The sequence below is a fragment of the Tarenaya hassleriana genome, unplaced genomic scaffold (genome assembly GCF_000463585.1).
Source record: "Tarenaya hassleriana unplaced genomic scaffold, ASM46358v1 Cleome5, whole genome shotgun sequence".
NCBI classification, from domain to species: Eukaryota; Viridiplantae; Streptophyta; class Magnoliopsida; order Brassicales; family Cleomaceae; genus Tarenaya; species Tarenaya hassleriana.
This window is the reverse complement of record NW_010967707.1, coordinates 4,134,114-4,154,374: the sequence shown is the minus strand read 5'-3', so window position 1 is coordinate 4,154,374 and position 20,261 is coordinate 4,134,114. Positions and strand designations below refer to the sequence as shown.

At 39.7% G+C, this 20,261-nt stretch overlaps 5 protein-coding genes and 1 long non-coding RNA gene across 13 annotated transcripts in view; 2 read left to right on the top strand and 4 right to left on the bottom strand.

The window, feature by feature from the left end:
- Positions 1-839: 839 nt before the first annotated feature.
- On the bottom strand, positions 840-3,199 carry LOC104826834 (superoxide dismutase [Mn] 1, mitochondrial). Its single transcript, XM_010559753.1, has 6 exons — positions 2,833-3,199; positions 2,184-2,230; positions 1,985-2,110; positions 1,775-1,831; positions 1,444-1,521; positions 840-1,196 (listed from the first exon to the last, which is right to left on the bottom strand). The coding sequence occupies exons 1-6, from the start codon at positions 3,131-3,133 to the stop codon at positions 1,104-1,106; spliced, it is 702 nt and encodes a 233-aa protein (XP_010558055.1). The 5' UTR covers positions 3,134-3,199; the 3' UTR covers positions 840-1,103.
- Positions 3,200-3,942: 743 nt separating this feature from the next.
- Positions 3,943-6,361, top strand: LOC104826833 (reticulon-like protein B16). Of its 8 annotated transcripts, none has more exons than XM_010559745.2 (6): positions 3,943-4,042; positions 4,205-4,448; positions 5,054-5,234; positions 5,349-5,493; positions 5,690-5,792; positions 5,876-6,353. In XM_010559745.2, the coding sequence occupies exons 2-6, from the start codon at positions 4,328-4,330 to the stop codon at positions 6,055-6,057; spliced, it is 732 nt and encodes a 243-aa protein (XP_010558047.1). In that variant the 5' UTR covers positions 3,943-4,042; positions 4,205-4,327; the 3' UTR covers positions 6,058-6,353. The 8 variants fall into 8 exon arrangements, with proteins under 8 accessions (XP_010558047.1, XP_010558050.1, XP_010558048.1 ...); XM_010559748.2 differs by having other exon boundaries at positions 3,947-4,042; positions 4,261-4,448; positions 5,876-6,361; XM_010559746.2 differs by having other exon boundaries at positions 4,000-4,111; positions 4,261-4,448; positions 5,876-6,361.
- An 871-nt stretch (positions 6,362-7,232) lies between these two features.
- LOC104826832 lies at positions 7,233-8,312 on the top strand. The gene has a single exon (XM_010559743.2). It carries the CDS (start codon positions 7,303-7,305, stop codon positions 8,155-8,157), a length of 855 nt encoding a protein of 284 aa, XP_010558045.1. The 5' UTR covers positions 7,233-7,302; the 3' UTR covers positions 8,158-8,312.
- A 267-nt stretch (positions 8,313-8,579) lies between these two features.
- Positions 8,580-10,481, bottom strand: LOC104826831. Its single transcript, XR_773847.1, has 2 exons — positions 9,394-10,481; positions 8,580-9,290 (listed from the first exon to the last, which is right to left on the bottom strand). It is a non-coding gene; the product is annotated as an uncharacterized LOC104826831 (long non-coding RNA).
- A 1,395-nt stretch (positions 10,482-11,876) lies between these two features.
- On the bottom strand, positions 11,877-13,760 carry LOC104826830 (protein phosphatase 2C 37-like). The gene is made up of 3 exons (XM_010559742.1): positions 12,791-13,760; positions 12,593-12,698; positions 11,877-12,496 (listed from the first exon to the last, which is right to left on the bottom strand). The coding sequence occupies exons 1-3, from the start codon at positions 13,616-13,618 to the stop codon at positions 12,213-12,215; spliced, it is 1,218 nt and encodes a 405-aa protein (XP_010558044.1). The 5' UTR covers positions 13,619-13,760; the 3' UTR covers positions 11,877-12,212.
- A 4,404-nt stretch (positions 13,761-18,164) lies between these two features.
- LOC104827446 (tropinone reductase homolog At5g06060-like) overlaps positions 18,165-20,261 on the bottom strand; it is a 3,990-nt gene continuing 1,893 nt past the window's right edge. Inside the window, exons 2-6 of the mRNA XM_010560618.1 lie at positions 20,206-20,257; positions 19,558-19,765; positions 18,995-19,211; positions 18,816-18,922; positions 18,165-18,453 (exon numbers count right to left, since the gene is read on the bottom strand). Of these exons, the coding sequence (XP_010558920.1) occupies positions 18,265-18,453; positions 18,816-18,922; positions 18,995-19,211; positions 19,558-19,765; positions 20,206-20,257 (773 nt within the window). The 3' untranslated portion in view covers positions 18,165-18,264. The remainder of the gene's footprint in view (positions 18,454-18,815; positions 18,923-18,994; positions 19,212-19,557; positions 19,766-20,205; positions 20,258-20,261) is intronic.

Sequence of the window (20,261 nt, the reverse complement as noted above, 5' to 3'; positions counted from 1 at the left end):
CTTCCGAAGGGGAAACTTCCGGCGTCTGGGCCCAGCAAGAGAACCAACGGCGTCAAGACTTGAAAGCTCTTCGGACATATCTTCGATCTCGTTGTTTTGTCCGTCGTCGCCGTCGGGTCTCTGTTCTTTCTTCTAATTTTTCCTTTTAGGGTTTTTTTTTTTCCAACCACCATGATTCTTTGATTTTTTTTTCCTCCTCTGATGTATTGATTAATAGTTTGTGTAAATATCGCATTTACACGGTTTTGCAGTTAGGGTTCTCTCGAATTGAGAGAATTGAATGTTAGATTTTCACATTTTGTAGTCATTAATTTGCAGGAAATCATCGTATTAACTATTAAAATCAAGTGTACGGTTTTGCTAAATTGGCGTGTGACATCAAATAAAAACATTTCCATATAAATATCAGCATAGCATGGAATTTCCAAATTTTTTTTAAAAAAAAGGTAAAATGGTAAAATCTACGAGAAAAATGGAGATTAGGTGAGAAGGATTCACGTGAAAAGCGCGTCGTGTGCTGTTGACTTTTACGTCCTTCAATTCTCCAACCGACGAAGTTTCTTGGGGACATTTCGGATAAATTAGTTGGACATATATATATATATATATATATTGTAAAATAAAAAATATAAAAATAATTGAAAAATATTCAATAGGGATTTTTGAAAATAAGAAAAAAGTATCGAACCAAAACCTAAATCCAACTTTAAAAAAAAAAAAAAAAGAGAACGATATCAATTAAAGAAAAAACGAACACAAAAATAATAAAACCTAAATAGAAAGAACAAAAAAGTCCTTAGCAAAACCAAATATATCCTTCAAATTCTTGCTGGTGTATAAATATGAACTATTTTGAGGAATCCATTCCATATGATGAGAAATAACACAATCATGCGCCAAAGACAAACTCCTTGAGCAAAAAATGCTCACATTCCGCCAAGAACCGAAAGCAACGTCAAGCTTGTTCAGACAAAACAGGGATTACAAAGACCGAGAGCTCCAATCCAACACTGCTCTTCCTCTGTTTATTCAGTGTTTCATTACAGAAACTTACAGACCGACCTCGACCTCAAACACATGGGCATATGGTTCTTCGATTGCGTTCACGGGCATTCCTTCTCATAAACTTCGCTCGCATACTTCCAGTTGATGACTTTCCATATGTTCTTCATATAGTCCGGCCTCACGTTCTTGTACTGCAACAGATTCATCGACACAGTATTACACAGGCCGATTTCAGAACTTCTCCATGCATATTGAAACACTGGTCATGTTTTGACACAGCCTCGTTCTTGTTTTACTACGCGAGCTTCTGAAAATATGTCTGGTTGGCTTTGGCTTTCTTTGTTACTCAATCATTATGTTTGGCTGTAACTATTCATGTGTGTTTGCAGATGCTAAATTACCACACGCAATTAAGAACTGAAGTAGTGGAACTGTTACCTGCAGGTAATAAGCATGCTCCCAGACATCTATTCCAACCAGAGGAACTAAGCTTGCTCCTTTTGTCACAAGCGGATCCTGCAGCATCAAATTGATGATATTACACAAGCACCCGATATAGTGCTTTGGTTTCACACGAGATCCATTTCAAATAAATGAATCACGTGTATATGAATCCCATAGCATAGGATTTGAGGATGATAATGGCTAAGGCCATGCAAAAAGTTGGCACGAAGATCATGGTTAAACATGGTGGCTATGCACATCAACTCTTAAATCTTTCAAACAAATTTCTATTGCATGGGCGTCATTGTGGAATGTGGATATGTACCTGATTGGGAGTTGTATCCACCACAAGCTTCTTCATCTCTTTATCAACACCGAGCCACTGAAACAATCATGATGAACAAGCAAGTCATCAACCAGAAAATGAACAACGTAATAAGTGAATAACAATACAAATGCCAATTATGCAATCAAAGATTCAACCCAATGGTATGATATAAGCAGCACTCTGGAAGAACTAAGGTGAACTACTCACCACCCATCCCGACCCTTGCAAAGCAGCACCTTCCGCATTCATCTTATGGATCAAAGCTTCGAGGGAGCCAAAGTGTGTGTCAATGGCCCAGCCAAGAGACCCTTTTGGTGGCTCACCACCCCCTTCCTGGCGTAAGTAAAACCAACAATTTGAGCATAAGAAAACCAGGAAAAAAAGGCAATCACCAAACAAAACTTGCCTTGATGGGAGCAAGATTCTTCCAGAAAATCGAGTGGTTGACATGACCTGCCCACAGAAGCAGGAAACTTTAGAGAGATAGACCCCCAAGAATTTCATGGTTTGCCAAAACACTTCATCAAACTATTCAGATTTCTTGAGAATACGCTAGAAAGTCAAGAAGAGAAAGAGACATAGCTAAGAAAGTTTTGATCGAATTTAGCTGAACTTCTATCTACCAATCAGTTCACACGGAACCAAACTCATAAATAGCTAGATCAAGGCGAGTAAATTTATCCTACGTTTCTCTTCTCATTCATGTAGGCCCCAAGCTTGCGTTGAAGTTCTAAATTTTTGGTTACAGTGAGAGAAATTTCATCAGCAATTCAATCTATATTCGGTGCAATCGATGATAAGCTTCTCTCCTCAAAACTAATTCTCTCCACCAAATTTCAATTTGAACCAGATAACCCATATATAAAAACCTCTATCACAAGCCCAAAGCTCATAATCTCTGCCCTAAATTCCGTTCAACGATGACAGCATCCAAACTACGATCGAACACAAAATACACCAGATTCTAGATTCCATCAAAAAACAATCGAGATCAAACACACAAATCGAAGTAGAACCATAGTGCGACACAACAAACAGGACAAAAGAGTCCAGACCTCCGCCGTTGAACTTGATAGCGCTCTGAAGCTTGACAACCGTGGAAGCGTCGCCCTTGGTCATGGCCTGATCGAGCTGCTCAAGAGCCTTGTTGTAGTTGGTGATGTAGGTCTGATGGTGCTTCTGGTGATGAAGCTGCATGATCTCGCCGCTAATCGCCGGCTCCAGAGCGCCATAGTCGTACGGAAGATCGGGAAGTGTAAAGGTCTGAAGACCACGAAGCCCCAATAGCTTCGAAGACGTCGCCGTCCTCAGGCCGAGAGCCAGGGCTTTCTTGCTTGCCAACGAACCAATCGCCATTGCCGGAGAGAGAGAAAAGAGAGAATGGATATTGGAGATTCCTCGACGGTCTGGTAGAACGGCGTACAAATGCCTGTGATTGCGGGGATGGGTTTGATAGGGTTACAAGCGGGGAAGAGAATCGGGAAATGGTTTGACACGTGGCAAGTGGTTATTTGTCCTTGACGGTGGTTTCGTCCAAGTCTTTGTATATTTTATTTCAAGCCCATGTAATAGCCCATGGTTTGATTGTTTTTTTTACCAACTAAAACTTAAGCTATTTGGAGATTTACTATATATATTCACAGTAGATTAAATTATTTTTGTGCGAAAATTAGCGATAAACAATTTTCTTTTCTTTTGATATGTATAACATTTTTAGTGTATTAATTTTTAATTAGAGAAGTTAAAAATTATATTTTTTGAAGTATTTTAAAGAAAAGTCGTATATGAATGATTCAAAAACTGATCGAATATATAAACTAAAAAACACATCAATACATATTTTTATACATACATACATGCATACATACACATATACACATATATTTATAAAAATATATATAATAAAAAAGTATTGGTGCTGTGTTTATTTGCTCTCTTATACAACTTTTTTAAACTTGACTACCTTTTGTGTGTGGAATATACGAATAACCCAAATCAAATACACATGCAGAAAATATAACATTTAGATTTCAGAAAACCAGTTTCTTTTTTTTCAGTCAAAAAATGAGAATTACTTTAATATCTAAATAACAATGATAAATAGTGCTTACAGTGTACTATTAAGATCCAATTATATGCCCCATTATCCTAAACCCTGTCCGAGTGTCCGGGCCGGGTAAACCCGAAGAAGATCATCATGGAAGACGTTTCTTTTTCCACATGCCCTTGAACTTCCAAATCATGATGACCATACCGTGGATCAAGGTGAAATACTTTTCTATTAATAAAGCTTGACCGGAGAATTCTTAATGTTGAATTTCGACGCATGTTCTGGTAAAATTCGCAGCCTTTTCTAAATGATGCCCACATGCCCAATCGCTATCAATCTCAGTTTCGTTTGATTTTTATCCTTCGTCCGAAACCCAGCGAACGGAGCCCATCACTGTAATCAGAGACAGATAAAGCGAATTCGTCAATTCCAGGGTTTTTCGAGATCGAGGATGACCCCTAGATTCTGAATATTCTCGGAATCGGGTCCAGGAATTTCTGATGGACAGTTCGAGTGATGGCGAAGGGGATTTCGATGGAAGAAACGAAGGGGGTTCGCCTTCGGATTACAGATTGCTGGGTCGGCAAGTTACGGTTCATCAGTTCATGGGCGGTGGCAAAGGTGAGGTTTTTAATTGCCGTTTGTGTGGTTCTCGAATACACGATTGTATGTACAATGAGGGCTTAGGGTTTTGGTTTTGGTGGGTCAAACAAATGGCAGTAGTTTATTGGCTTGCGAGTTGATAGATGTGCTGCAACTTCAGATTTTAAGGAATAATATGATGGGTTTGTAAGAAAGTTGGAAATTTCGAGGGTGAAGACTGAAGAGACACTATGATAGCTAAGATCATGTGCTTTAATATGAGCATTAGATTATTGTTTGCTGATGGAAGAAAAGTGAGCTGGTAGTTATTTTCAGTGTGGATTTCTTGAAATGCAAGACAAGAATCCGAGAACTGTGGTCTGAAAACTGTTCGCCAAGGATTGAAATCCGAATACCTCCTTTGATGTTTGGCTCTTAAAGCTTGTCCCTGCAGATTCTCGGGTTTGAATGAACTAGACGAGTGTATGTAAAGTTGTTTTCTTTCATGACTTCGAAAAAGAGTATGTAACCCTTGAGAGCAAATTGATAGACTTAATGTGATGCAGTTCGTTCTTTCAACCGATCTAATGATATAGTTTCGTTTGCAAGTGATTTGATGTATGGTCTTGTGTCTCAAATCGCAGCTGCTGACTTGCTCTTATGGAGGAAAGGCCATCTTTCTCTCGGCGTCATCGTTCTATCAACAGTAGCATGGCTTATATTTGAGCTTTCGGGATTGCCCGTCTTATCCGTTTGTTCAGATGTCCTTCTGATCTTGGTCATCGTATCATTTATTCATTCCCGAATTGCCGCTTTTAGGAATAAGTAAAAACTGCCCTCTCACGGCCGTGCGATTTCGTGTCGTAGAATGACTGAAAAATGTTTTATTTCTCCTCCTTTGGCTAATTTATCTGACCATTCTACTTGTTTCGGTTTTAGCAGACAGCCAAAGTCATTACCAGAGCTTGTTCTATCGGAGGAGATGGTTAACAGTGCTGCTGCATCATTTCGTGTTAAGCTCAATAACTCGCTCCTCATGGCTCACAACATTACAGTCGGCAACGATTTCAAACTCTTCTTCAAGGTCGGTAACCGTCATCAATAAGCTTTTCTGTTTCTGTTTTTTCAATGGAATATCACGAGAATTCTTGACTCTTAGTGTGGCAAGCATATTGCTAACCATGCATCGTATATATGCACGCAGCTGTGAATCGAATTACGCAGCTTCTTCTGTATATAGTATATTTATACATCTTTCTCCGTCGGTTTTCACGTGGCAGGTGGTGATTTTGCTGTGGCTTCTTTCCGTCGTCGGTAGCTATATTTCGTTCTTCACGCTGGCTTATATCGGTATCTTTTCTGATCGTAACCTTACCCGTTATGGTAACTAGTATTGAATATGGTTTCAAACATGATGATGACGATGATGACAGTCGAATTGTCTGAACCTTTTTTTGGTCCTAAAGCTGATGATATTGCAGGGACGATTGTATCCGTGACCGTACCGGTGATGTACAGCAGGTACCAGAAGGAGGTGGATAAATGCTGCGGGATGATCCACCGGAAATTCTCTCGGCACTACAAAGTAGTGGACGAAAATGTCATAAGCAGGCTCCAATGGACATTGTCCAACGACAAAGAGTTTTAATCCATGGATGCCCTGCCCTGTCTTTCTCCGACCAAAGCCTGTTTCGTAAGCCGTACGTAGTATCGTTAATTAGATGTAAGATGTTTTCGATATCTAATCATGTTTCGGTTTCTTGTTTATATAAGTGTGGATATCCAAAAAAGGGTCGGGCTAGAGCCTTTGCCAGTAACGGTATTATCGGCTCTTGTTTAATAAAATTTTAGATGATTACGAGCTTCGGTCTCCTTTTTTTTTTTTTAACCGAATGTCCTAAACAAATATGTATACTAATCTTGGTATTGGAATCATTTGTATGATTTGGACATCTTTTTTGCAAATTTGAGATTCGAATTATAAATAAAATAGGTATTTTACGTTTTGATTTTATGGGTTGAATTATTTAATTTTTTTATTTTTATTTTTTTAAGTCCAGAGTGTAGAACAAAAAATTGACAAATGTTTATTCTAACTCAACCCGTGAGACAAGACATCGGTTTATCATCGAACCATTCTAATAATTATATATTTATATAAAATTTCGTAATTCATTTGTGATTAAGGCAAAACAAATGAGAATTTTTTTTAGTGGTTGAAAACACAGATTCTACGGTGGCGGTATCGGGCCGTTTAGCCGACGTGGCAAGCATGCGGCACGCACGGAATCCAGGTCGTGAAGGGGACGAAAGTCGCGTGTTCTCCTGAGGCCACCACGCGCTAGAACCATCTCGCCACGTGTCATCTGAATGTCCTCGTGTCGGCCGTCCGATCCACACTCTACCAGGCGAAATATTATGATCCTACGGTTATAATCGAATGCCACGCGCACCCGCGCGTGAGTCTTGGTAAAGACCGCCGTCTTGCCGTACGGTCTCTCATCATTGACAAAACACAATTGTTATCATGAGTAATAATCTCCTATGGCTACGAAATATGCAACGAATTTTTTCCACCAATCAAAATGGGAGAATGGAAAACAATTATTGAAGAAACTGATATATAAACTGAACAATATCCAATGAATGTAGCTAGAGTTTTCGTTAGTAAAATGAAATTCACCCTATTTCAATTTTATTATTTGTACATACTTCGGTAAAAAGCTAATATTTATTATTTGATTTTGCCAGCAAACAATTGATTGGTTATTTAAAATCATATCACTTTTAATAAATATATATTCATTTAGATAGAGACAGATAAATACGGCATGAACAAAAATCGAAGATCTTGTGCGTCGCAGGCGATTAAAACTTCTACAGTGTTTCAAAGATGACGTCAGCATCAAGAGGAGCGATATATATATTTGTATATGTATATCACCATCCAACCGCTCGACGTCTCAATCACCTCAACACTCGGCGTCCTTCTCGAAAATCTTTATTTATTTTTCTTTTGATAGCTATTCTCTGTCCTGTTTCTCCAATGGCGTTCGCGAAGTTCGGATGCCGGGGGAGTGATCTGGTTCACCGCGGCGTACTGGAGGTCCCAAACGGATCCGATCACCACAATGCGCGATCTCCATTGTCATTCCCGGTGAGAAACCGCAACGGCCATCGCAGATCCGTCGGGACGATCTCGGCGTCGATGGCGGAGGCAGTGCTGCACCGCGCGGAGATCGAGAAACTGAGGAGGAGCGGCGGCAGAGGAAGTCGGAGGGAGGCAGCGGTGGCGCGTGAGGAGATGGATCGGTGGATGAAGGAGTCGGTGGTGGAGATCGTGAAGAACCTGGTCCACGCGCCGCTGCTGGTCCAGGTGTACGGCGGCGGAGGGGCGGTGGTGGCGAAGGCGGAGGAGTGGGAGGCAGTGAAGGGGAGGTGGGTGAAGGGAGAGACGGAGCTGCCGGAGGGGATGATCTTTGTGGAGGAGCTCGACGGCGGAGAATCGCCGGAGGGATGCGGTTGCGGCGGAGAGGGGACGCGCGCGTGGGGGTTAGTGGTGCAGGGGAAAGGATCGGAGACAGGGCCCGTCTGTTACTTGTTGAAGACGACCAGGGTATCCGGGTCGGATCCGGGTATGGGGAGTATCCATTTTTGCTTGGTGAGGGTCTCGAGTTTTACGGAGACTACAGAGTCTCAGCTTAGGAATTGTTGGATCGTCGGAAAAGGACATGGACGATTTAGCTAATGATGATGATGATGATCATGTTGATTTACGCATTTTTTTTTTATTAGAGTTATATATGAATAATTTGTATATAAACGTCATCAAAGTGAATAACATTTTTTTTCAAAACATCTGTAAACATACCTAAAGTGAAGTAAAATTTTTGTTCGTTGATTCGTGTTTGGTCATCTATTAGAAAGATATAAGGAGAGAACCAGTATGAATGGTTTTTATATGAAGGAGGCAGACAGAGATTGGATATCTAATGTTTTTTATTATTTGAATCCGAATCCAAATTCCATATCGAATATTAAATTTAGGGAAAATCTATTAAAAACACAAATTTTATCAAATCTATCACAAAAAAATGCACTGATTATCAATGTAACATGTTATTCGTATCATCATAAAAAGTAAAAAATATTTATGTAAATATGTGTGCATGTTAAAAATATTGAATCTATAGACTATACTTCAATCACATGCTTAAATCCATTCCAGACAAGAAGGGAACTGTAAAGATTACATCAAACTGTTCCATGAACACAGAGACAGCAGTAGCAGTAATAGTGGATCGAAAGCTGACATCAGCTACTGTGGTAGATAAGCAACAACCAGTGCTCCAACAATGACGCCGCCATGGATTGAACGTCAGGATCTCTGTGTTCATTCAGAGATTGCATCCTTAACCCGGCATCCGTCGACATAAGAAGATCACGTGTCACCCCCTGCGGAACTACGAACAGTCCTTTCAACGCCACTACACATCTTCTCGACTCCTCTGCACTCAGAATGCTACGCTTTTTCACTGCCTCGTGCGCTTCCTTCAAGGTCTCGTATACTTTCATATACTCTGTCGTCGTCGTCTCCATCTTCTTCTGCTGCTGTGTATCATCACGAGCTTCAGGAATGGAGCGAGAATTTACCGACCCCCCATCGTTCTTCTCGGCCTCTGTTTTGTCTTTCTGAATCGATATCTTCTTCTGGGTATCGCCGCCCGATGTCGATGCCTTCTTCTTTTTACCGACGGAATCTTGGCCGTTCCTCGTCGATTCTGTTCTTATTCTGATCGGCGTCGTCTTCTTCTTATTCGGAGACCCTTCATCACGAAACGACGAGCAAGAAGGATACCATTGTTTCTGGTACAGAAGTTCCTATAAAAATGGGAAATGCCCTACCTTTGAGTGCGGTTTGAACTATTTGATTTACGTAATTGGAAGTAACCAATTAGGTTTACGACAAAACCTCTGTGTATACCAGACATGATGTTCCTCAGATGGGTGAGCACAGATCTCGCCTCGGAACGAATCTTAGGGTTGTCGTTCTTGGCAAGAAACAGAAGAGGGCAAAAGGCGTCGGAATCGGAGATACGACGAGAATCGAGGGGTAGAGATTTGATATGTCTAAGAGATCCGACGCAAGAGGTGGCTTCGCGAGAGACGGTGTAAGAGCCTTTGTCTCTGGCGGCATGGGCATCTCTGAGAGCGGAGCTGATGAGCTGTTCAAGTTCCGACATCCTCCTTGGCGGTCGTCTGATCTCAGTCTCACGTTTTCGAGGCAACTCACCGAGACTCGCCATCGTCAAAGCAAGCAGACGAGAGGCGACCAGAGGTTGAAGAAAGAGTGGGAAGAGGGAGGAATTTATAGAGAGGGAACAACAAATTCCAGATTTCAGAATGATTTGGATTTTCTGAATCCAGAGAAATGGAAACACTGAGGCTTCGTTTCCTTTTCTCTTCCTGTTTTGAATTTTTAGTTTCGCCAAGAAAAAAAGGAAGGCGGAGGCACGTGACCTTTACTCCCTCACGTGACCTTCTGGGGACTGGCGGTAACGGTTACGTTGTTACTTGGGTGCCAAGAAAACGCACACGAACAAATCCTATCGACAAAAAAAATATTAATCAAATTAGCAAAATTCAAATAACGATATGAATTCAAATAACGATATGAATTCAAATAACGATATGACTGTAATTATTGTAATTTATAATCATTAATGTAAAAACGGTGGTTTAGACATTTTTTAAGTTTTTCTAATCTTATATTTGGGTAATTCACACTCCATACAAAGATATGACTGTGATTATTGTAAATTATAATCAATAAATGTAAAAAGATAGTTTAGATTTTATTTATTCCTTTTTTATGAGCATGTGATTTAAAATTTGACGGCGAATTTACTTTTTTCCATCTTGATTGAAAAATCCACTCCCAATTAATTGGGAATTACAAATAAATAACAGCAAAATGAATTTAACCCATAATCGAAATATTTAACCCTAAACACCAAGAAATTTTTTAAAAAAATAAGTGCAAACATGGAAATTTAAGGATTTTCTAATCAATATCTGTCGTCCCAAATATTTAAATTTGAAGTTTGATCAGTTAACTTTAAAAAAAAACAAAGATATTTTACTGAGTTATTTGTTAATTTAAAATTTAAAGATAATTTCCCAATTAAAAAAGATTGAGATGAGTTTTGTAATTGTTAATTAATATATGTTAGGGCATCATAAAATCATGCGATCCGAATCTAAATCAGATCTAATGTTACTTTCAGTTTATAAAACCGAATCTGAACACGATTTGATAGGAAATCCAAAATTTCTACAACATTCTACGAGGATATACTAATGTCCGTAGTTTGCTGCGATCAACTCCGTCCCAGTGCCTTCCGGGTCTGATTCCGTATCGGTTCGGTATCTCTCGAGCCATTACAGAGCCAGACTCTTTCGTTTTCTCGGCAAGTAGAGACTTCACCGGATGGGCCATGGGGTCGTTCCCTGGCTCGGCCGAGTGGCTTGTTCTTCTCGATCTCAAGTTCTTGTAATATGGGCTTCTGGGCCATAAAAAAACCTCTGGGGCAAGAATTCGCTGACCCTCCGTTCTCCTTCATCGGCTTCTTGTTGTTTCAATCTGAATCTTTTGTTCTTCCGTGTTAGAACTGGACATCCTCTGTTTCTTGTCCTGTGCCGATTGCCTTTTCTTTCTTTATTTTTATAAAGTTCTGCAGTACAAAACAAACTGGGCCGAGTTTACCGATTCCAGGCGCAAGACTTCAGTACATAGAGTTGAAGATCTGTTTTTTTTTTTTTACGTTTTTCTCTTTATGATTTCTTGTATAACAGAAAAAGTTTATTTGTATAATAATCAAATATTACTTGATAAATTAGAACATAGTTTACCCTTCGTTTGTCAATCTAATATATCTGTAATCTTCTATTTAAAAAAAAACAGTTATAATATGATCGTTTATAAATCTGAACATCTAGAGGGTCAATACCCAAGAATTGAGTAAAGGTCTTCGTAGGGCAAATTGATTAACAGTATATTTAATGAGTGTTCATAACACAATTCAGTGTGCTATTTTCTGCAAGGAAAAGGAAATCGATGATATGATTTGGCCTCTTGTGCCCAAAGATGTGCGGCTCAGGATGTTTTTGGTCAAAAAAAAAGAATGTGTGAGGAGGAGGATTCTTTCGTAGTTGATATGATTAACGCATTTTAATTATTGTATTTAATTGACAATTATGCTTTGATCGACGCCACAAAGGCACTTTTATTATTCACAATAAATGTTAGATTTATTAAATAATTAGAGATAATGTATAGGATTGACTACTTTTGTTCTTTGCTTTTTTTTTCCCCTCCACTTTTAGATAAATATCGATTAATGTTAGATTTAATTACGTCCTCCCATCTTAACTCTCGAACAGATAATCAACTCTTAAGATTATGCCGAAGCGAAAGGAAACGGATGTACAACTACGACAGATGTTGGCTTACAAAGCACTTGATTTATTCACAATAACCGGTTTGGTTTGAACCGGTCTAGTGAGAACAGAGGTAAACATAGACAAGCATAATAGGCTGTTACCACGCAGTAAAATTTCATTTCAAAGTTGTCGAGGGAAAGAGTTTGTCTCTTCCTCTGGTAGTTCACATGTTTTTACTTGTATTCGCCTTGCAGCACCAACAAGTTTTCAATATCTATTTGTGATAGAAAATCAAAAAGACTAATTCAGTAATTGCAACTTACGAACGACTATAATTTGTAAGTATCACCTATTCTAATACTAAGTACGGTTTCTCCTCAAGTCGACGACTACGACGCTGACGTTGTCGGAACTCTGCCTAGCCAGGGCCAGCTTCGTCAGCAGCTTCGCCGCGTCGGAACAAGCGCTGTGCCCTTCCTCCGCCGCCGCGCGTAGGCACATGCGCGCCACCCCGCACGCCGTCTCGTTCGGTACCACATCCCATAGACCGTCGCTGGCTATGATCAAGCACTCGTCTTCATCTGTACGATCCGTCACCGTCACCTCCGGGTCCGGAATCACAAACGGTTTCAAGTAATTGTCCCCTGAAATCGAATCATGCATGTCAGATTCATGAGCTCGAAAAGATATCAGATCCATGTTTGGAATTGAAGATGCCACTGATGTAAAACGATGCTCACCGATTGCTCTTGACATGGCTAAAACACCAAGAACCCTAGGCCCATCCCAGTAGATGACTTTTCCCCCGGCTTGTTGGATCCGAAGCAATTCGTCGGGTCGATCCGGCTGTAATCACAGGCAAATGAAATTTTATACGCAAAATCGCGAAACGGAAGCTAGGCTTCGAAGGTGTGGCGATGGTTTCGCTGTGGCTTTACCTTGTGATCGGAGGAGAGAGGGATGGCAACGCCGTTACGGCAGAGGACGGAGCGGGAGTCGCCGCAGTTGGAGACGACGATCTTCTCCGGTGTGACGACGGCAACGGCGGCGGTGGATCCGACTGCGTCGCACTGAGGAGACTGAAGCTCGCATCTGCACGACATCGTGTTCCGATCCTCGCCGTTAGCTCTGTTGGAGTTGATCGCGCTGACTTCCATATCCATTCTCAGGAAGCTCTTCACCATCGTTCCCTTCCACTCCTCGACCGTGGAAACTTCGACCTCCTGCTTCACTATCTCATGCAACCGCTCTCGGCACTTCTCAGCCACATGAGAGCAGCCATGGCCGTCGAATACTCCGAAGAAATGAAGATTGTCAGTGTTTTTCCGGTAAAACGACGGATGAATCGATAACGCATCTTCCATGTCTCTTCTCCTCCCACAAGTCGATGCCGTGCCGAACTTAGGCTCGTCGGAAACAAAACCGTTCTCTACTTCAGCGAAACCAGAAATCGGAGTGAGATTTGAATTGTTTCTCGGATTAGGCTCCGAGGCCAATCGCTCCGAGCTCCAGGAACTCTTTCTCGTCTCTTTCAACTCCAGATCCAACCCCGACGACGGAGAAGAAGACGGCGAAGACGCCGGCGACGGAGTCTCGCATTTCTGCCTTTTCCGGCAGCTCTCCAGCGGCGGAGCAACCGCCGAGTCGGCGACTAACTTCACCGACGGAAGCAAATCCAACCTCCTCCGCCGAGAGCCTCGCGACGTCGGCTCCACCGGCGCCCCCGGTTCGGTCTCCCCGACGACAAAACAACAATTTCCAGCCATTAACAACAATCTCACCACCAAAATTCCACCAAAAAATCGATCAAACGATACAAATCAACAACTTTTTTTTCAACGAATTGAATCTCCGATCGGAAAAAATAGAAATAACAAAATGATAGAGGGAACGAGAGATGATTGAGCTTCGCAAGTTGGGATAAATTTAAAGGAGGGGGAGAAAAAGGGTGTGGTGTGTGTGGTTTCGCATGGAGGGTGACACGTAATCACGGGCAGGTACCCGTCACCATCTACGGGCAGCACCCGACACGTTACAGTTGGTGTGACGTCGATTTCCTTCGTACGAAGATGCACTAAATCTCTACCGTCCATCAACCTCCCCTCTCCTACACATCTCGACACGCGTCCTCTTTTGTAACGTGACCCAATCAGGTGTCGGCACGACTTAACGGTAACAACCGGCCTTTCTTGACACGCATGTGGTCCTCTTGGGTCCCTTCCCTTTGTTTAATCATATGTTTTAATTTCATTTGTGTTAAAAAAAAAAATTCATTCCATAATCATAATAATAGTTAAACATTTAGAAGCAAAGTCAGAAATAAGAAGTGTGAAAAGATTCTGCAAATAAACAACTATTAATATGATCATGTTGATTAGGGGTTTATGAGTTGATACAATATTGAACTAGCCATCTAAAAATATGACACGTGTCCTTGATTTTTATATGACAACAGACAATCTTTCTTCCTTCTGATATGATTATTTATTTATTATATAATCACTTAATTATGAAAAATGTAGAGTTCGCAGTCGACATACTCACGTACAATTTTCGGGTATTTTTCAAAAGAAAAGAAACGAACGCGTAGATTCTTAACATTTTTTTGTCGTATTAAAATTGAAATTAAATTACCAATTAATAATGCGAAGTGTGATAATTATTTTTTAGATTTTTTTCTCTGTCTTTGAATCGAAGAAGGCCTCGCGGAACGACGGGGCGTGAGATTTTGACACGTGGAGACATCTTGGAGACGAGTGTGAAGGCTCGTCCAGTTATTGATCATTTGTTTATTTATTACAATATTAAATGAATTATTAACACCTAAAATATTGAAATATCTTTTTTTGAAACGGCGCCACCAACAAAAAAGATCTTTCAGATGAAAAATCTAAGTTTTTTAAAGTATTATTTTTCGGTGAGTAGAGGTGTATACATATTTGTTTGTTTTTGAAACTTTTGATACAATATTGAAAATCAAAATAAAATTTAAGATCACTATCATATTTTTATGGAGTTTTTGGCTAAGTGTGACAAAACGATGATATGTTTAGAAATCTATGTCTTTTTTTTTCTATCCTTTGAAAACTATACCTTTTTTATAAATTTTTTACAAAACTACCATTACTTTATTGTATAATTTCAATATTGTCATTTAGCGTCCCGAAAAATGTGCAGTATAAAAAGCAGATTTTTTTGGAAACGGTGTAATCTGAAAGAACTGTTTTTCATTCTGAAGAGTCTGTTTTTATCCGGAAGAACTGTTTTTTATCCGGGAGAACTGTTTTCTGTACGAGAGAATCTTTTTTTTATCCGGGAGAAATGTTTTTCGTCCGGGAGAGTATGTTTTTTTGTCTAGAAGAACTGTTTTTCGTCCGAGAAAATCTGTTTTTTGTCCGAGAGAATTTTTTTTGTCTACGAGAACTGTTTTTGTTCGGCTGAGTTTGTTTTTGTTCGGGAGAATCTTTTTTTTTGTCCGGGAGAACTGTTTTTTCCACAAAAATCTGTTTTTCATTCGGAAAATTTTGTTTTTTTTTGTCCGGAAGAATTATTTTTTTTCCGAGAGAGTTGTTTTTCGTTCGGGAGTATACGTTTTTTGTCCGTATGAAAAATAGTTCTCACGTATAAAAAAAATTCTTTTTCATATAAAAAAACATTTAACAAAAATTATTCTCCCGAACGAAAATAAACTTTTTCGGATAAAAACAGTTTTTTCGGATACAAAAAGTCTTTCCCGAATGAAAAACAATTCTTTAGAACGAGAAACAATTCTTCTTGATAAAAAAAATTATTTTTTCGTATACAAAAACAGTTAAACCAAATAAAAACAGATTCTCACAGATGGAAAATAATTATTCCGAATGAAAAAACAGTTTTCCGAGATAACACAGTTTCTCAATAAAATATATTTTTTATGCTGTAATTTTTTTGAAATGTTTAATGGCAATCTTGAAATTATACAATAAAGTAAGAGTATTTTGTCAAAAAAAGTATAGATTTATAATGACGTGACATTTTTGGATACTGATGCAAATTTTCTCTATTTTTATCCATACGGGTTTTAGTAACCCACAAGATAAATAATCTCATATAAAAGTCGTTATTAAATGTTTATCTATTTGTGTTACACAAATGAATCGATTTTTTTTACTAGTAAATTACACAAGTCGAATTAAGATAGAGTGTTTTTTAATTATTTTATAAAAATAAATTGAACTATAAACCTAATTTAAAATATACCAACCCACCCGAATTCGAATTCTAGGGTGGAGAGAGAACACATAATTCAAATAACATAGTTGGCTTTCGATTCTGGAATTAATCTGGACCTAGGTCCAGAAAACCCGATTACCAAAAAAAGTATATATATATATATACCAACCCAACAATTTTACACCCTATGAATTTCCAAAACTATCCATCCACTCCCTCCCATTCAGGCATATTTCATACAGGTATAAATGAAATTGCATATTAAGAGATTTAATATTCTTCAGATGATTAAAAAATAATATTTGTCGTATTTTCTAAATTTGAAACATCATAGGAAAACAGAAAATGTTTCGTCTAGAGAATCCAACGAGGGGATTAATTTAAATCTAATGTAATACTAAAATGTAACCCAGTAAATAGTGGACGAGTGGTTGAAAGGGTGTTGCTCTTGGGACCCCGGTCACCAGTTCGAATCCAGCTGTTAGAGAGGAAGGGGATGTTTTCTCGGTTGGGAGGGTGTTGCTCTCTGAGCCCCTGTCACCGAGCCTCTAAAGACTGCTTCCGGGTTTGAAGGGATGTAGGTTGGGCCGAAGGTCTAGGTGAACCTCTCGGTTATAAAAAAAAAAAAAACTAAAATGTATCATACGTGAAAAGATAGTGACATCACATTAAATACGCACTGCTTATAAGAAAATTATAAATCCACGTCAGAGACTCCAATTCCGTGGATAAATTAACCATTGACTATAAAATCAAGAACAAAAATAATATAAATTCAGATTCCACGCCTCTTACGAGGAAGTTATCATCGTAGATATTACGTGATTATGTTAATAAACTATGGTAATCCGCAACCGTTAATTAAAACATAATCGACCAGACCAGGGGGGTAGAGCGTGTAATTCACGCTCCATCGGAGAATAGTGTGAAAGAGTGAAGGATCATTCCTGTGGGACCCAACGAACTGTCATCCTCAAAATTTCCAGCTGTTTATAGATAAGCCATGTGGGACCCATAGAGTGTGCCCCTTCGGAAATATCTTTATTTGTTTTTCATGTATTGTGCCTCACACTATCCGCCCGATCGACACGTGGCGTATCTAACGTAATACGCGTTGCCGTCCTCTTCCACGGAGTTCTGTACACGGCGTTCTAACACGTTTCCACCAGAGACACTCATACATGGAATGGAATATTTTCTGTTAAAGTTTGCGGATCAACCCGAAACTTTTTACTTATTACATTTTTACCCCATATATTTCTATGACTCAGCATTTTCCTCTATTTCTAAAAAGTTTTCATATTTATAAACCGCTGCGGTTATAATTCAACCTAACACATTTTAAGAAAAAAATATATTTTTTTTCTGTGAGTACTCCATTTTGTTTTATGTTGACTCGAGTTTCGAAATTTATAACGTAAATAAATTGTAATTCAAATAGACTAATAAGTGGATTTAGTATATAATATTTGGTGGGTTTTGTATACAAACCAAATGCTATCGGATCGGATACAAATGTTCTACTTTTAATCACTGAAAAAATAAATTAAAAAAACTAAGGGAATTACTCTTTTAAAACTATTCAAAACCTTCAAAGTGAGGGGAATATTAAAATGTCAAATATACAGAATAAATCTTCTTTTTTTTTTGTACAGAAATATATATGGAATGGGATGCTGACACGTGCTCTCATAACCCCGCTTGATCATATAAGGGCAGTTCTATAATGACCGTGATGGAGACGGAACGATAACCAATAAGATGTATCCACGTCAGAACGACGTAGACATAACCACGTGTCGAAAGTTCAAAGAGCGGGTCACTTGCACGAACCTAACACGTCGTGAACTCGACCGGTCTCATCCGACACGTCCACTTAACTTTTCGCCTGTTTTCCACGACTCCAAGAAACTACTTTATTTTCTTTTATAATTTCGAGTTAGGTTCGTTGATTAACTAAAAATTAAGAAACTTTTTTTTATCACGTGTTTTTTTTTTTGCAGAACGATCAACGATCTTTTTCGAAATGGCTTCACAAGTTACGTAATATATACTCATTGCGGTTTATAGAGAAACCAAAGACTACGAAGTTCAAAGATAGGAAAAGAAAGAACAAAACCAATGTATTATCAAAATGCCTAAAGAACAAAAGGGGTTTTCCCCCTTCAAGTTTTACTTTCACCGTTCACAGAAGCAGATATTACTTAAGAAGATGGTTAAAACCATTGACGGTGAATCCTCCGTCAACCGAAATTACCTGTCCGGTGATATAGGAAGCCGCGGGGAGGCAGAGGAAAGCGACGAGAGCCGCCACTTCCTCTGGCTCCCCGACGCGTTCAAGCGGCGTCCGAGAAACTATCTGATCCATCAGTTCTTTCTTCTCCAGAAACTGCATTTTAGTCACACGAATCTAACCAGTTAATATGTTCTTTCTTACTACTTCGGGATTTGTTAGGACGGGTACCCGAACCCATGGAATCTGTGGGTATCCGAAATTTGGAAATCCGAACTGTCGTGAGATCGAGCACGGTTTCTTCGTCGACGATAACCGACATTCGAATTTGAGTTCCGGATTCGTCCGACGATTACCCGAATCCGTGGATAATTCGAAAGAGCGGGAAGGGATGAAGCCGGATGCTCAGACCGAAAAATCCGAGGGGATGAAACCGAAATCAGATACAAAAAATAAACTCGGGTAACCCCACCCCCCATCCATCCCTAGAACTAGAGGAGAGAGCATTAACATATTACCGGTTCGATGCGTGGAGTCTTGATATACCATGGCGCAACGCAATTTGCCCTGATGTTGTCGCTTGCCCACTCGCAGGCTAGGTTTCTCGTCAGCTGATTCATGCCTCCTGATTGAATTTCCCCAAGTAATAAGTAGCATTCACCCTTTTCCTATTTGTGACCATCGGATCGGGATTTACCTTTCGTTGCACCGTAAATAGATCCAGTTCGAACGTCAACCACACCAGCGACTGAAGAGATGAACACAATGCTTCCGAACCCGGATGCTTTTAGAAGAGGGTGAGCGATTTGGGACAAATGGAAGGCTGATTCCAAGTTGGTAGATACGAGTTTTGTGAAATCCTCATCGGTGAATTCAACTGTCGATTTCCTGATATTGGTTCCTACATTGTTGATCTGGATGGCAACAAAGAAAATAAAAACCTTTCAGAAGTTTCTGCCAAATCAACATTTTGATTGAATCAGCCACTCTCGCGGTACTTTTGCAGAGATGGAAACTGCATACAAGAACAAGCATCAAGACAACTTTTAAGGAAAAACATAAGCCTTTCTGCCAGAAAATGCCACAAAAAAACTGATTCAAAGTACAAAATTCTGTCATTCTTGGCAAAGCCGCTAACTATGGGGAAGGAATCGCTTGAAGACTCATGATGAACTCGAACATGCATAAACCAAGATCAAGATTCAAGATGTGGGCACAAGCTGATTAATCCAGAGGGCACAATGATGGAGAGGAACTTACAAGTATGTTCAGCTTGCCGCTGAACTCTGAGGCCACTTCCTGAATGAGCTTATCCCTTTGGCCACTAACCGAAGCATCACAAACTGAACCGGAAACCTCAAAACCTCGGCTTTTCCACTCATCTAAGCATTGGCTTAGCTCTTCCTGGTTCCGGGAACACGTATGAACCCTTGCACCGAACCCTGCTAGTTCCTCCACCGTTGCACGCCTAAACAAACACATCCTTTGATCATGCATCCTCATAAGATGACTCGTAATTTGTTTCAGATGATGAATTGGTCCCAACTAATCCATCCAGTAACACGGAGGTAGATGCTCAGCATGCTTATGGAACGAACTCAGTCGACTCCACAATTAATTAGATGATCAAAATTGAATCAAAATGAGGAAACATTCCATCCTAATATAATGCGATCCCAACAATTAAAAAACACAAAACGTTCCCAAATTGATGGAACTTATGGCAGCTTCTGCTTTCCTTATCGAGAAAAACACGGTTCTATGGGTATCTTGCAAATCTGATATATTTATGATTTTCTAGAGCCATCGATAAGAATCTGATAGATATCGTTGTCGTAACCCAAGAAAGTTGACCTCGGCGACCATGACAAGAATGGAAGTCCGAAATTGAGAAGAGAAAAAACCGACCCGATTCCACGAGTTCCTCCGGTGACAAGGGCGGATTTTCCGGCGAGGGACCACCG